The following is a 13865-nucleotide window of genomic DNA, read 5'->3' as shown; positions in this document are numbered from 1 at the left end:
TTATGCTCATAATCCAAGGTTCCATTGTACCTAAACTAAAGAAAGTTATTAATAAAAACAAAGCCCTGAATAGCAATAGTAACACTGTAATACACAGACAGGACAGAAACAACAATTTTAGGCACAAGCACCTTTTCATGTATCAAACATTTAACTATTGCCCGAAAAAACATTGATAGCAATGAGGCAGGTCGTAATTTATATATACACACACACACACACTATATAAAAAAAATTATATATATATATATTAGGGTTGTCCAGATACCGATACCAGTATCGGTACCGATACCGAGTATTTGCGCTAGTACTCGTACTCGCGCAAATACTCCCGATACCAAAATAGAATACTTTTTTTTTTTTTTTTGACATCGAACACAAATTGGATAGCACCATTGGATGGCACTGATAGGTGGCACTGGCATTGATTGAATTGCACTCATAAATGGATGGCACTGATAGGTGGCACTGGCATTGATTGGGTGGCACTTATGAGATGCACTAATAAGCTGCCTCCCTGCACTGATGCACTAATGGGCACTGATAGGTGGCACTGGCTAGCTGCACTTTTGGGCACTGGCACCGATGAGCTGCACTGACAGTGATCACTACTTCAATGATATGTAGTTTTCCAGTACCGTATGCTAAAAAACAGCCCCACACCATGATGTACCAGTTCTTCATAATTCTAAAGAAAATATCTTTGGTCTGTATTGTGGTTTGAAAACGGTCACATGACATTAAAAAAAAGTATCGGTATTCGGTATCGGCGACTACTTGGAAAAAAGTATCGGTACTTGTACTCGGTCCTAAAAAAGTGGTATCGGGACAACCCTAATATATATATATATATATATATATATATATATATATATATATATATATATATATATATATATATATATATATACACACACACATACATACATACGAAATTAAAAGATTAATTCCCCGATTAATCGTACATTTTTTTGATCGATCAAAATTCTTTTGATCGGTACTAGTGGTGCAACGGATCATAAATGATCAGTGATCCGAATGGGTCACCATATGCGGATTGGCACACCACGTGATCCGCAGAGCTCCGCTGCTGCCTCGGCCGTAAGAAAAGCCGCGGCTTCGGCCTAGCTCCCGGAGTGGCTGCCATCTTGGTCCACCCGGCTGCTGCCTAGGTGAGCCTAGAGCGGCGCGTTGACGTCATCACCCGGCCTCAACTGCTCGTGTTCGGCCGGCTACTCTGGTAAGACTAAGCAAGCACTAATCTTCCCATACAGTGGGGGAGATGTGGACCATATTACAGTGGGGGAGATGTGGACCATATTACAGTGGGGGAGATGTGGACCATATTACAGTGGGGGAGATGTCTGGATATTACAGTGGGGGAGAGGTCTGTGGATATTACAGTGGGGGAGAGGTCTGTGGATATTACAGTGGGGGAGAGGTCTGTGGATATTACAGTGGGGGAGAGGTCTGTGGATATTACAGTGGGGGAGAGGTCTGTGGATATTACAGTGGGGGAGAGGTCTGTGGATATTACAGTGGGGGAGAGGTCTGTGGATATTACAGTGGGGGAGATGTCTGTGGATATTACAGTGGGGGAGATGTCTGTGGATATTACAGTGGGGGAGAGGTCTGTGGATATTACAGTGGGGGAGATGTGGATATTACAGTGGGGAGATGTCTGTGGATATTACAGTGGGGGAGATGTGGATATTACAGTGGGGAGATGTCTGTGGATATTACAGTGGGGGAGAGGTCTGTGGATATTACAGTGGGGGAGAGGTCTGTGGATATTACAGTGGGGGAGAGGTCTGTGGATATTACAGTGGGGACTATATATGGTGGTGATCCGAAAAATGTATGTTATAATTAATCGAAATTAATCGATTAAAAAAATGATTAAACGAACACGAAAATTTTCATCAGTAACAGCCCTAAGTCATACACACACACACACACACACACACACACACACACACTGTGCTCCAGTGTACGGTCTCATAACCATAATGGTGGGGATCACTGCAATGAAAATTAGGTGTTCATGTTGGCTACAGATACAATCCAATTAATGACATTCTCCATCACATGGCCAACTTTAGAAGCCACTACTACATGCCCCATGGCATCTTTCATGATCTCCATTTACAGTTTAAGGCCTCATTCACACTGGTTTATTGTAAAATGAAGTTTAGCACCTTTCTATTAAAAAATAAAATAAAATGCAGTTTAGCAGATTTTAGCAGCGTTTGGTGTTTATTTTTTTCATTAGCCAGAATTTACATTTATTCTGGCTGCAGAAATAAACGCCGACGTGCTAAACACACCTAACGTTTAGGCACGTTTAGCAGCGTCAAGTGTTCTTCTGCCAAAACTCTGCTGCTCCTGTGTGGCAGTGTCTTTTTTTTCCCCACCTCTAAACTCTCCTGCCACTAAACGCTTCTAAAAGCCTGTGTGCATGGACATAGAGGCCAACATACTGGGGTGTTTAGAGCCAGGAAAGAAAAAGGTTATACACCCCTAGGAGCAGCTGTAAAAACACCCAGTGTGCATGAGGCCTTAGTTGATCCAGCTACCATCTTAAGGACCGTACACTCGATCGGATATTCCGACAACAATTGTCAGATGGACGTGTTTTGTCAAGTAATCCGACCTTCCGTATTCTCCATCGGACAATTGTTGTCGTAATTTCCGCCAACAAATCTTGGGTGTTCATGAGCTCAAATTGTTCGAAAACAACTGTGTTCCGTAGGATTATCCGATTGTGTGTACACAAGTCTGTCGGACAAAAATCCAAAGTACAAACTTGCATGCTCTGAACCAATGCTAACCATCAGACAACATTAGCAGAAATTGCCCAAAGGGTGGCGTTAAAGAGCAGAAAAAACACATAGTTTCGTGAATGATGGCTGAAAATGTTCTGCCGTCTGTAAGCAGAACAAGTTCACGGACATTGCCCTTCGGACAAAAATCCACGGATTTGTCCGAGGGAAGTCCAATCTTGTGTATGAGGCTTTACAGTACAGTCTTTGTGCACAGGTTCATACCTGAGTTTGCTCTGAGGCGACACGGGTTCCAGTGCAAAGGGTGAAGATGTTCTTGACCCAAAGCCCAATGCAGTATTGAGAGACTCCAGGGAGGGGCTCTTGCGGGGAAAACGGTCTGGAGTATGGTCATCTCTCTGCACCTTCACTTTATCTGTAGGTAGAAACATCTTCAGTATACAAATATAGAAGCTTATAAAAGAAAAAGAACAAATTAAACATATTGCATGTGTAAACACAACATGATACTGCTTATAACTGTGAATGTATTATTCGGTTTCTGCAAATCTGTTTCATCTTTTAGGCTGCATTCACACCTGAACGTGGCGTATGTTACCGCGATTTGCCGCGACAAATTGCTGCGTTTTGTCCCGCGATTTGCCGCGACAAAACGCTGCGTTTTTTAAGCCTAACATACGCCGGAGGGGTGATCAACATTGCCGGCTATGCCGAACGCCGAAAGCCGCCTGAAAAAAAGGTCCCGGACTTGTTTTGAGCTTCAGGCGTACAGCGTTTCGGCGTGGAGATGTGAACCATCTCCATAGCCGACAATGTTAAATCACCCCTCCAGCGTATTGCAGGCTGCAATAGCGTCGCGCTACAGGCGACAATACGCCTAGGTGTGAATGGAGCCTCAGGCTCCATTCACACTTGGCATTTTACGAAATACTCAACAAAGTGCACAGAAAATGCAGGTTTTGCCATGCACTGCAAATGTGCATCGCGCGTGTGGTGCCACCGATTGGTGATGGCACCCCAAGCACCGGTAGAGGGTGCACATTTGGCACGCTTGCTACAAATGTGCGGTGAAAAAAATGCAACATGCTCTGCTCCAAAAAAAAGTTTGAGCTTCTTTGGGGAGTTTGTTGTGCGAATAGGCTGCCCTATGCACAACAACCATAAATGCTCCAAAACACGTAAAAATAAAAACCAAGAGCAGGAATGAAAGTTCTCACTTTGGGAACCCAGCCTGTGATGAATGTAGTGATTTTCAGACATATGTGTGTGATACATACAGTACCTGATAGCATGTCAGTTTTGCTGTAGGCAGGCTTCACACTGATGAGCATTTTCTCGACTGCAATTTTCCAAATATAGCTATGGTCTGCTGCCAGGGTTAAAATTGTTACTAAATCCAGGACCTGCATTCACTATATTTGGTCTCCCACAGTACACAGAACTTGGAAATGCAATTATTTCAGTAAATATAAACTGCTAAATACCTTTTCTCATCAGCAGTATATAGCAGTCTTGTGACTACTCGCAGTGTCTGGTTAAAGCTTATAGGAGGAGTTTCTCCCGCCCCCCACCAAGGAAAAAAAAACACTCTCTAGCAATACACACCAAACTGAGCATGTTTAGATTGTCCCTAAAGCCTCGTACACACAATCCGATTGTTGGCAGGGGACTGTTGTCCAAAAATCTGACTGTTAGTACACTCCTTTTGACAATTGTTGTCCAACTTTCGGCCAACAAATGTTGGATGACATGCTAGTACATTTTTGGGGGACAACGGTTAGGCCCCGTACACACGACCGGATCTGTCCGCTGATATTTGTCAGACGGACAGTTTCAGCGGACAGATCCGGTCGTGTGTACAGCCGAGCGGACTTTTTCTAGCGGACTAAAATTTCCTAGCATGCTAAGAAATCTGTCTGCTGGAAACCTGTCCGTCGGACATGTTCGGTCGTCTGTACAGACTCACCGGACATGTCCGACCGACCGCCATCCCTCGCATGCGTCGTACTGATTCAACGCATGCGTGAAAGCTTTTACTTCAAGGCCGCCCACGTCGCCGCATCATCGTCGCGGCGACGGTGCGGCCACGTCCCTGCGTATTGTTTACGCGCAGATTTCTGTCTGATGGTGTGTACAACCATCAGACAGAAATCTCCGGGCGGACATGTCCGCTGAAAACGGTCCGGCAGACCATTTTCAGCGGACTGTCCGTCCGTGTGTACGGGGCCTTGTTGTCAGATTTTCTGATGGTCAGTACACAAATCCATCACACAAAAGTGTACGAGCACGCATGCTCGGAATCAATGCTCACCAAACATGAAAATTTGCCGAAGGGGCCCAAAGGGTGGAGCTCAAGAGATGAAATTCCTCTTGGTACGTCACTACGCTCGGGTTTGTTGAACGTCAATTGTGTACTGTTAGTATGCAAGACAAGATCCTGGCACACGCTCGGTTGGCAAACAATCGGTTTGTGTGTACGAGGCTTTAGGCTCTGTACTGTCAGGAGATAAATTGGGGACTGTGGAAAAAGGGGAGGACCAGAAAAGACAGGATCAAAACCGCCTTTTTACACAATGCTGAGGATTAACCCCTTTTGTTCCACAGTGAGTATAACAAGCATGCTTTACTGCATATACAGACTGATTTTACTGTTGTGGATGTAGAAACACTTTAATGCTCAGACTTTTTAACATGGGGTTCATTTCAGTAACATGGCAGGGCATCCTATAGCACTGTGGAATTGTGATCCCATCAAGAGAAGAAAAAAATATTAGCTTTCCACATTTATCGGCGTCACCCTAACTCTCTCCACAGTATCTGCAGATCTTTCAGATTATGCACATTGTATTAGCTATAGCTAAAAAAAAAATTATGTATTTATGCTATTATTCAACTCTGTAACAGATCTCGAAATGTTATAGCATAGTAATATAATGCTTTAAATTCTGTTTGAGTATTATGCCGCGTACACACGGTCGTTTTTCGGCATGAAAAAAAATGACATTTTTCAGCATGTCCAAAAAACAAAGTTTTTCCAACTTCATCATTAAAAACGATGTTGCCCACACACCATCGTTTTAGAAAAATGATGAACAAAGCGCAGTGACGTACAACACATACGACGGCACTCTGAAGGGGAAGTTCTATTCGCCTTTGGGCTGCTTTTAGCTGATTCTGTGTTAGTAAAAGACGATCCGCGCTTTTCTGTCTGTTACAGCGTGATGAATGTGCTTACTCCATTATGAATGGCAGTTTTACCTGAACGAGCGCTCCCGTCTCATAAATCGCTTCTGAACATGCGCGGGTTTAAAACGTTGTTTTAGCCCACACACAATCATTTTTTACAACCCGAAAAACAACATTTTTAAAAACGACATGAAAAAATGCAGCATGTTGGAATTTTTTTTTTTTGTCGTTTTTCAGAAGCCGAAAAACGATGTGACGCCCACACACAATGATTTTAAATGACGTTTTAAAAAATTACATTTTTTTTCATGCCGAAAAACGACCGTGTGTACACGGCATAACGCTTCAGAGCAATAGCTGATTTTACACAGGTCACCAGAAATATTTAGTTAGAGTAGAGGTATATTTCACACATAGTGAGGGTGCTGCGGGTGCTTCTGACCCATAATTACTAATGATCGTGCTAGAGTTCTTTATATTCCTTTAAAAAATGTTTTCTTATTTATAAAGACAAAATGTTATTTCCAGTAATCAAACCATGACGCTGATCCTATTCCTATCTGCAGAGTAGACATTACATTACTTATCACAAATAATGGATGTCCATGTACATATCTAAGAATTTGGCTCCAGGATATCCTTTAAGCTCGTCAGGCACCTATCCCCTCCCCAATAAACAATTACACATTCATAGAAAAGGCAGGAAAAGAACAGCCTTGAAGACAGCAATATTAAAATTGCATTTATATCTTGATAAAAACACACCCAAGGACAGGCTCACAATGGTGCCGGTGACAAGATCAATTATGTTGGGAGGAAATTACATCCTTAGCTCCAAAAAACGTGATCATGGTACAGTACCATGAAAAGGACCACATGCCTGACTCATTGGAACAAGCAAATTTCATATTTCCAATAAAGTTTGACTGCCTACTCTGAATTTTCAGTTTAAAGACCCCTTAAACCCCTTCCTTTTTTTTCTTTTGTGCAGAAGAGGACTTTGTTACTTTTGAAGGTCCTTAAAGAGGATAGGCTCCAGGGCAGATTTTGCTATGAGAATTCTATGCTTCTGTTTTTCCCCAGCTACTCTGTGGATACCCAGCAGGTCAGGAGGCCACCTGATGGTGTTAAGGCTAAACTCTGGGTCAAAGGAGTTTCCTACAGCATACGGATTCCTGCCAAGCTTTGTGTTCAGGGTGGGGAGACTATGATGTTCTTCACCACACCAGAAGATGCTGTATCATCGAGGCCACAGACACAGCTTTCACCAGATTTTAGCTTTTCCCACTTTATCCTCCACCAGGACTATATCCGTGGCTCCTCCAGTCCCTTGTGCCATGCTGTGCCTTAACCCCCAGTAGTGGCTTCTTTATCCCGCCTCTATGGAGTCCTGGCACCATTCAGTTACAGCACCCACCCAGATTCTGTTACTTCTAGCTCCCGCTTCTGTAAATTGAGCTATCCTGGTTATGCTGTGTGGGCAGAGCCGGTACAGGGGGGTGCCCTGGGTGGTACAATTTTATGCTGTGTGGCCCACACAGTGTGGGATTATGGTTGTCCGTGCTAGTGCCCCTGTCTTTGTGGTCATCTTCTCTACTAGGAAGCAACATTTTTCCCTGAGAACTCTCCTTTGTGCTGAAGATGGTTCTTAACCACTTCATCCCTGGAAGATTTGGCTGCTCAATGACCAGGCCATTTTTTGCATCACTGTAACCAAACAATATTGACGTCCTTTCCCCCCCCCCCCCACAAATATAGCTTTCTTTTGCTGGTATTTGATCATCTCTGTGTTTTTTTATTTTTTTGCACTATAAACAAAAGAAGAGCGACAAGTTTGAAAAAAAAAAACCACAATATCTCTTTTTGCTATAACAAATATCCCAATTTTTTTTTTTTTTTTTTTTTTTAACAATTTTTTTCCTCAGCTTAGGCAGATATGTATTATTCTACATATTTTTGGTACAAAAAAAAACGCAATAAGCGTATATTAATTGGTTTGCACAAAAGTTATAGCGTCTACAAAATAAGGGATAGATTTATGGCATTTTTTTTTTCAGCGATTTTTATCGGAACTGCGATTTTGCAGCAGACAGATGAAACATTTTTGGGACCATTGGCATTTGTACAGCGATCAGAGTTATACAAATGCACTGATTACTGTATAAATGTCACTGGCAGAGAAGGGGTTAACACTTGTGGGCAATCAAGGGGTTAAATGTGTTACCCTAGGTGTGTTCTAACTGAGGGGGAAGAGACTGACTAGGAGGAGAGAGAGATCAGTGTTCATACTTAGTATGAACACTCGATCTGTCTCCTCTCCCCTGAGAGAATCGGCATCTGTGTGTTTACACACACAGATCCCAGTTCTCGCCCTGTCAGAAGCGATTGCGAGTGCCCAGAGGTCATGGCACCCGCCGGACACTCGCATCAGCAGGGCGCGCTGCGTGCCCCCTAGTGGTCAAAAGGCGAAGTGACGTAAAGTAATGTAATTTCACCCAGGGGAGTCAACCTGCCGCAGTAAAACTGTGGCGGCTGGTCAGGAAGGGGTTAATGATATTGGCTATATGTCTGGGGTCGTCGTCCTGCTGCAGAATAAAGTTACCTGCCTCCCTGATGGTATGGCATGATGGAGAAATGATTACTAAAGAGGTACACGGTTAGAGGATTATAGCACTGTAAGTGGTAACCTTTAAATCAGAACTAGAGTTGAGCGGACACCTGGATGTTCGGGTTCGGGTCCGAACCCGAACTTTAAAAAAAAAGTTCGGGTTCGGGATCCCGAACTCCGAACCCCATTGTAGTCAATGGGACACGGACTTTTAGAAAAAAAACTCTGTCCCCCCCTCTTTTCTGCGGCCGGCCAGGTCAACGTGCTCGGATAACGGGTCTGGTTATGGATATTTAGGGGGAACCGTACGTCATTTTTTTTTAAATTGACGGCAGGGTTCCCCTTAACATCCATACCAGACCTGAAGGGTCTGGTTATGGATATTTAGGGGGAACCGCACGTCATTTTTTTTAAATTGACGGCGGGGTTCCCCTTAATATCCATACCAGACCTGAAGGGTCTGGTTATTGAATTTGCGGGGACCTCCGCGCATTTTTTTTTCCCGAACTCCGAACCCGGACCGGAACTTTTTCCAATTATTTGGGTCCGGCTTCGGGAAAAACCCAAAGTCCGTACCGAAACCAAACTTTACAGTTTGGGTTTGCTCAACTCTAATCAGAACTATCCTCTTTCTAAAGTTTATAAATATTTGTGTGAAGAAGCTCAATTTAATTCTGAACAATCGTATGTGTTTCTATATTAAAAATTTCTATGCATCACCGTTGTCCATAGAAAACAAAGCAGAGTGATCATTAGTGGAGTATTTCTCATTCTTTTATTTGCAATGGCCAACTGTGTTTTCAGAACAGCTGGTTTACAGTAGCCTATTATAATAGAACCATTTATTCCAAACTGTATACAGCTGTTAAGGATTGTTGAATAGCAATTTAAGACAATGATGAAGCCCTATATCTGCAACGAAAACAGCCAACGCATGCTTTGCATGTACAATGAAGCGACCTAGGACTTAAAGGGTAACTCCACTTTCTTGGAGAAAAAAAATAGCAAACAAAAAAATAAAATAATATAGCATACACAATTGTGACACAAGTCATATTGTAATTGAATGTAATTAAAAATTACCTTTCCTTTTTTATCTACAGCTCAGTAATTTTCAGTAAACTAAATGCTACATGGCTATCTGGAGGTTTTTCTGTATACAGATGGTGTACAGAACGCCCCCCTGAAACATCATTTCCTGCTTGTGTGATTGGCTCACTGATTCTCCCAGAAGTCTGCACTAAGATACAATAGGAAATCAAGGATGCAGACCTTTCACATTTCCTCATTAGAGCCCTGCAGGTGCAGCAGATTGATAACTATGAAACCAGTCCCATACACATTTACCAAGTACATGGACACAGACAAACTTACAGGGATTTCTTCAGAATAACAAAAGGTAGGAATCTGCAACAAAGGTTGGTAAAATACTTGCAATGTACATTGAATACAGAGAGGGGAATGTTTTTTTTTTCAACAATGGTAGAGTTACTCTTTAAAGGTAAGCTGTCACAAAAAGGAGTGTTTAACTAATGTAAGTATCCGAAAGTAACAGGTTTGCTTTAATCCCCTTCCTTCCCCAGCAGAACATACTCTCCTTTACATCTACCAACCTGAGTGCTGAGCTCTTGAAACCTACTGTATGAATGCTTACTTAGCAAATGCCGTCTTGACAACCCCTTATTTAATTATGAAATGTGCACGCCTTGCTGACTTATAGGTCAGTAGCAGGCACTAAATAGGCAAAGGAAGGAAAATTAGAACACTACTGGTGAGATCTGATAAAAAGACCATGAAATAGATTGAAAGTGAAACTTTGAAAAAAAAAACACATCTACGTCAATTTAAAAGTAATTCTAAAGGCAACGTTTTTTACCTTCTCTGCATTAAAGTAAAAACAGCATCTGTGCACAGGATCTCCAGCCCCCCTTAGACTTACCCAGTGTTAATTTCATCGATTTAAACGACTAAAACTTTTTAAAATCTCCCTAATTTGCATATTTGCAATGAGGCGGCCAGCGTAAATATGCGCCCGCGATACGCCGGTGTAGGAAAGTTACGTCGGTCGGATGAAGCCTATTTTCAGGCGCATCTAGTTCTGTGGGCACGGCGCATAGATACGACGGCGCACATTTACACGTACGCAGCGTATGTCGAGATACGTCGGCGTAAGTGCTACGTGAATCCGGGCCATAATGTGTAAAATAAAATACTGATCACTTCCCCAGAGTAGTACAATGTTACTATGGTAACATTATATTGCTTTGGTCAAAGTGTGGCAAATAAAAATATTAATAGTAAAAAGATCTCATTCTTTAACCACTTCCCTACCCGCCCATAGTCAAATGACGTCCACAGATGGGATCTCCCATCCTGGTGGACATCATATGACATCCTGGGCTTCCCGGCAGTCTAGAGGGCACGCGCAGAAGAACACAGATCGGTCTCCTCCCCTTGTGAGTCCCCTCCCCTACAGTTAGAATCACTCCCTAGGGAACATATTCAACACCTTCAGCGCCCCCTAGTGTTAACCCCTTCCCTGACAGTCACATTTACACAGTAATCAGTGCAGTTTTATAGCACTAATCGCTGTATAAATGTGAATGGTCCCAAAAATTTGTCAAAGGTGTCCGATATGTTCGTCGCAATGGCACGGTCACAATAAAAATCACAGATCGCCGCCATTACTTGTAAAAAAATGAAAATAAATAAAAATGCAATTAATCTATCCCCTATTTTGTAGACGCTATAACTTTTGCGCAAACCAATCAATTTACGCTTATTGCGATTTTTTTACCAAACATATGTAGAAGAATACATATCGGCCAAAACTGAGGAAAAAAAATGTTTTTCTTTATTTTTTTTAATTGTGATATTTATTAAATCAAAACGTAAAAAATATTGTGTTTTTTTTTTTAATTGTCGCTCTTCTTTTGTTTATAGCGCAAAAAAAGAAAAACCGCAGAGGTGATCAAATACCACCAAACGAAAGCTTTATTTGTGGGAAAAAAGGACGTCAATTTTGTTTGGGAGCCACGTCGCACGACTGTGCAATTGTCATTCAAAGTGCGACAGTGCTGAAAACGAAACATTGGTCTGGGCAGGAAGGGGGTGAAAATGCCCTGTATTGCCCAATTGAAAAGAAAAACATATATTTTTTTGTTTTTTTCGCACTGGTAACCAATCAATCAGCGTCCCTGATCATCGCCACACACGTTATATGATGATAGTGTACTGCACTGGTGACAGTATGTAAAAAAATAAAATAATAATAGCTTCTCAATTTTTCTCAAAAAAAAATGACAACTTCAAAAAACTTGCCGTGCCCCTTACTAAATACCTCAAATGATCTGCTTTTTTTTAAAAAAAAGGTCATTTGGGGGATATCTGTACTTCCCTGACATTTTTGGGCCTCAAGAAAGTACATCAGGATTGATCAATTTTTAGATATATACCATAGCTTGTGGACTCCATAACTTTCCTACAGACTAAATAATATACACTGATTTGGGTTATTTTCACAAAAGAAATGTAGCAGAATACATTTTGGCCTAAATTCATCAAGAAAGATTGTTTATTTCCATAATTTTATAACCGAAACAAAGAAAAACTTGTTTTGTTTTTTTAAAATTTTTCATTTTTTTTGTTTATTTAGCAAAAAAAAAAAAAAAAACAGCAGTGATTAAATATTACAAAAAAAAAAAACTATCTGTGTGGACAAAATGATAAAAACCAAGTTTGCATGATCGTGCAATTGTTATTCAAAGTGTGACAGTGCTGAAAGCTGAAAATTGGCCTGGGCAGGAGGAGGGTAAAAGTGCCTGGTATTGAAGTGGTTAAACTGATGGCAACGACAGAAACCTAAAGCCCATGAAGATAATAGTAATGAGACTAAATTGCAAAATGGCTAGTGTAACAATTATAGATAAATAAACAATTTTAATGAAGCTAAAGCTTTTCATTAAAAATTCCTGGAACTTGAAGGGCGGGGGGGGGGGGGGGGCTGAGCCCTGCCAGTTGCTGATGTGGGCACCAGCTTCCACAAGGCGCCTAAAGCAGATACAACAACAAATTAAACAAAAATTAAGAAGAAAAATAATTATTTTTCATTGTCTCTTGTGAGGAGAATGTGAGTGTCACAGGAATGCTCCATGATGGGATTACAGCGGAGAATGGACATGGTTTGTGTTCCTTACAAGCTGCAGAGACAGCTCAGATTGTACAGCTGTGACCGGGGCCACTTTGAACTAGATTCAGGGTGACTTCCCCTAAGCTCCGCAGCAGTTTTCCCATCCCATGGTCCTGTGTGAACACAGCAGCCTCTGTTCTGTCTATTACATCATTGTTGTTTTAAATAGGCAGTATACAAAGCAGTCTTTGTGTTCTGAACCAAACATTATTGGGTCTCCAGTGGTTTCTATTATTATGTCTTCAACTTGGCAGCAATTGTTGGACACACATTATCAATGACATTTATGAAGAAAATGTACTTCCCAGCAGGTCCTCAAAAGTAACTGAATATACTGTATAATCTTACTTACAAATGAACACTGAAAGATTGTGTTAGTGAGGATGCATACCACATTACTGTATATATATATATATGTATACACACACACACATACTGTACATACACATACAAACACTATATTGTCAAAAGTATTGTGACACCTGGCTTTACACACACATGAACTTTAATGGCATCCCAGTCTTAGCCCGTAGGGTTCAATATAGAGTTGGCCCACTCCTTGCAGCTATAACAGCTTCAACTCTTCTGGCAAGGCTGTCCACAAGGTTTAGGAGTGTGATATGGGAATGTTTGGCCATTTTTCCAGAAGAGCATTTGTGAGGTCAGGCACTGATGTTGGCCGAGAAGGCCTGGCTCGCAGCTCCCACTCCAATTCATCCTAAAGGTGTTCTATTGGGTTGAGGCCAGTCAAGTTCCTTCACCACAAACTCGCTCATCCATGTCTTTATGGACCTTGCTTTGTGCACTGGTCCAAATCATTTGGTGGCAGGGGGATTATGGTGTGGGCTTGTTTTTCAGGGGTTGGGCTTGGCCCCTTAGTTACAGTAAAGAGAACTCTTAAGGCGTTGGCATACCAAGACATTTGGGACAATTTTATGCTCCAAACCTTGTGGGAACAGTTTGGGGAGGGCCCCTTCCTGTTTCAACATGACTGTGCACCAGTGCACAAAGCAAGGTCTATAAAGACATGGATGAGCATGTTTGGAGGAGTCCTGACCTTAACTCGGTAGAACACATTTGGGATGAATTTGAGCAGATA

General features: G+C 41.9%; 1 protein-coding gene across 4 annotated transcripts in view; it reads right to left on the bottom strand.

The window, feature by feature from the left end:
• The window catches only part of SPECC1 (sperm antigen with calponin homology and coiled-coil domains 1), a 502835-nt gene that overhangs the window by 103106 nt on the left and 385864 nt on the right, over nucleotides 1-13865 (bottom strand). For all 4 annotated transcript variants that reach the window (XM_040338598.1, XM_040338595.1, XM_040338594.1 and 1 more), the window contains one exon: nucleotides 3048-3198. In XM_040338598.1, the coding sequence (XP_040194532.1) occupies nucleotides 3048-3198 (151 nt within the window). The remainder of the gene's footprint in view (nucleotides 1-3047; nucleotides 3199-13865) is intronic.

Source organism: Rana temporaria, chromosome 2, assembly GCF_905171775.1.
Source record: "Rana temporaria chromosome 2, aRanTem1.1, whole genome shotgun sequence".
Classification (NCBI taxonomy): Eukaryota; Metazoa; Chordata; class Amphibia; order Anura; family Ranidae; genus Rana; species Rana temporaria.
This window is presented reverse-complemented; position numbering and strand designations above follow the sequence as displayed.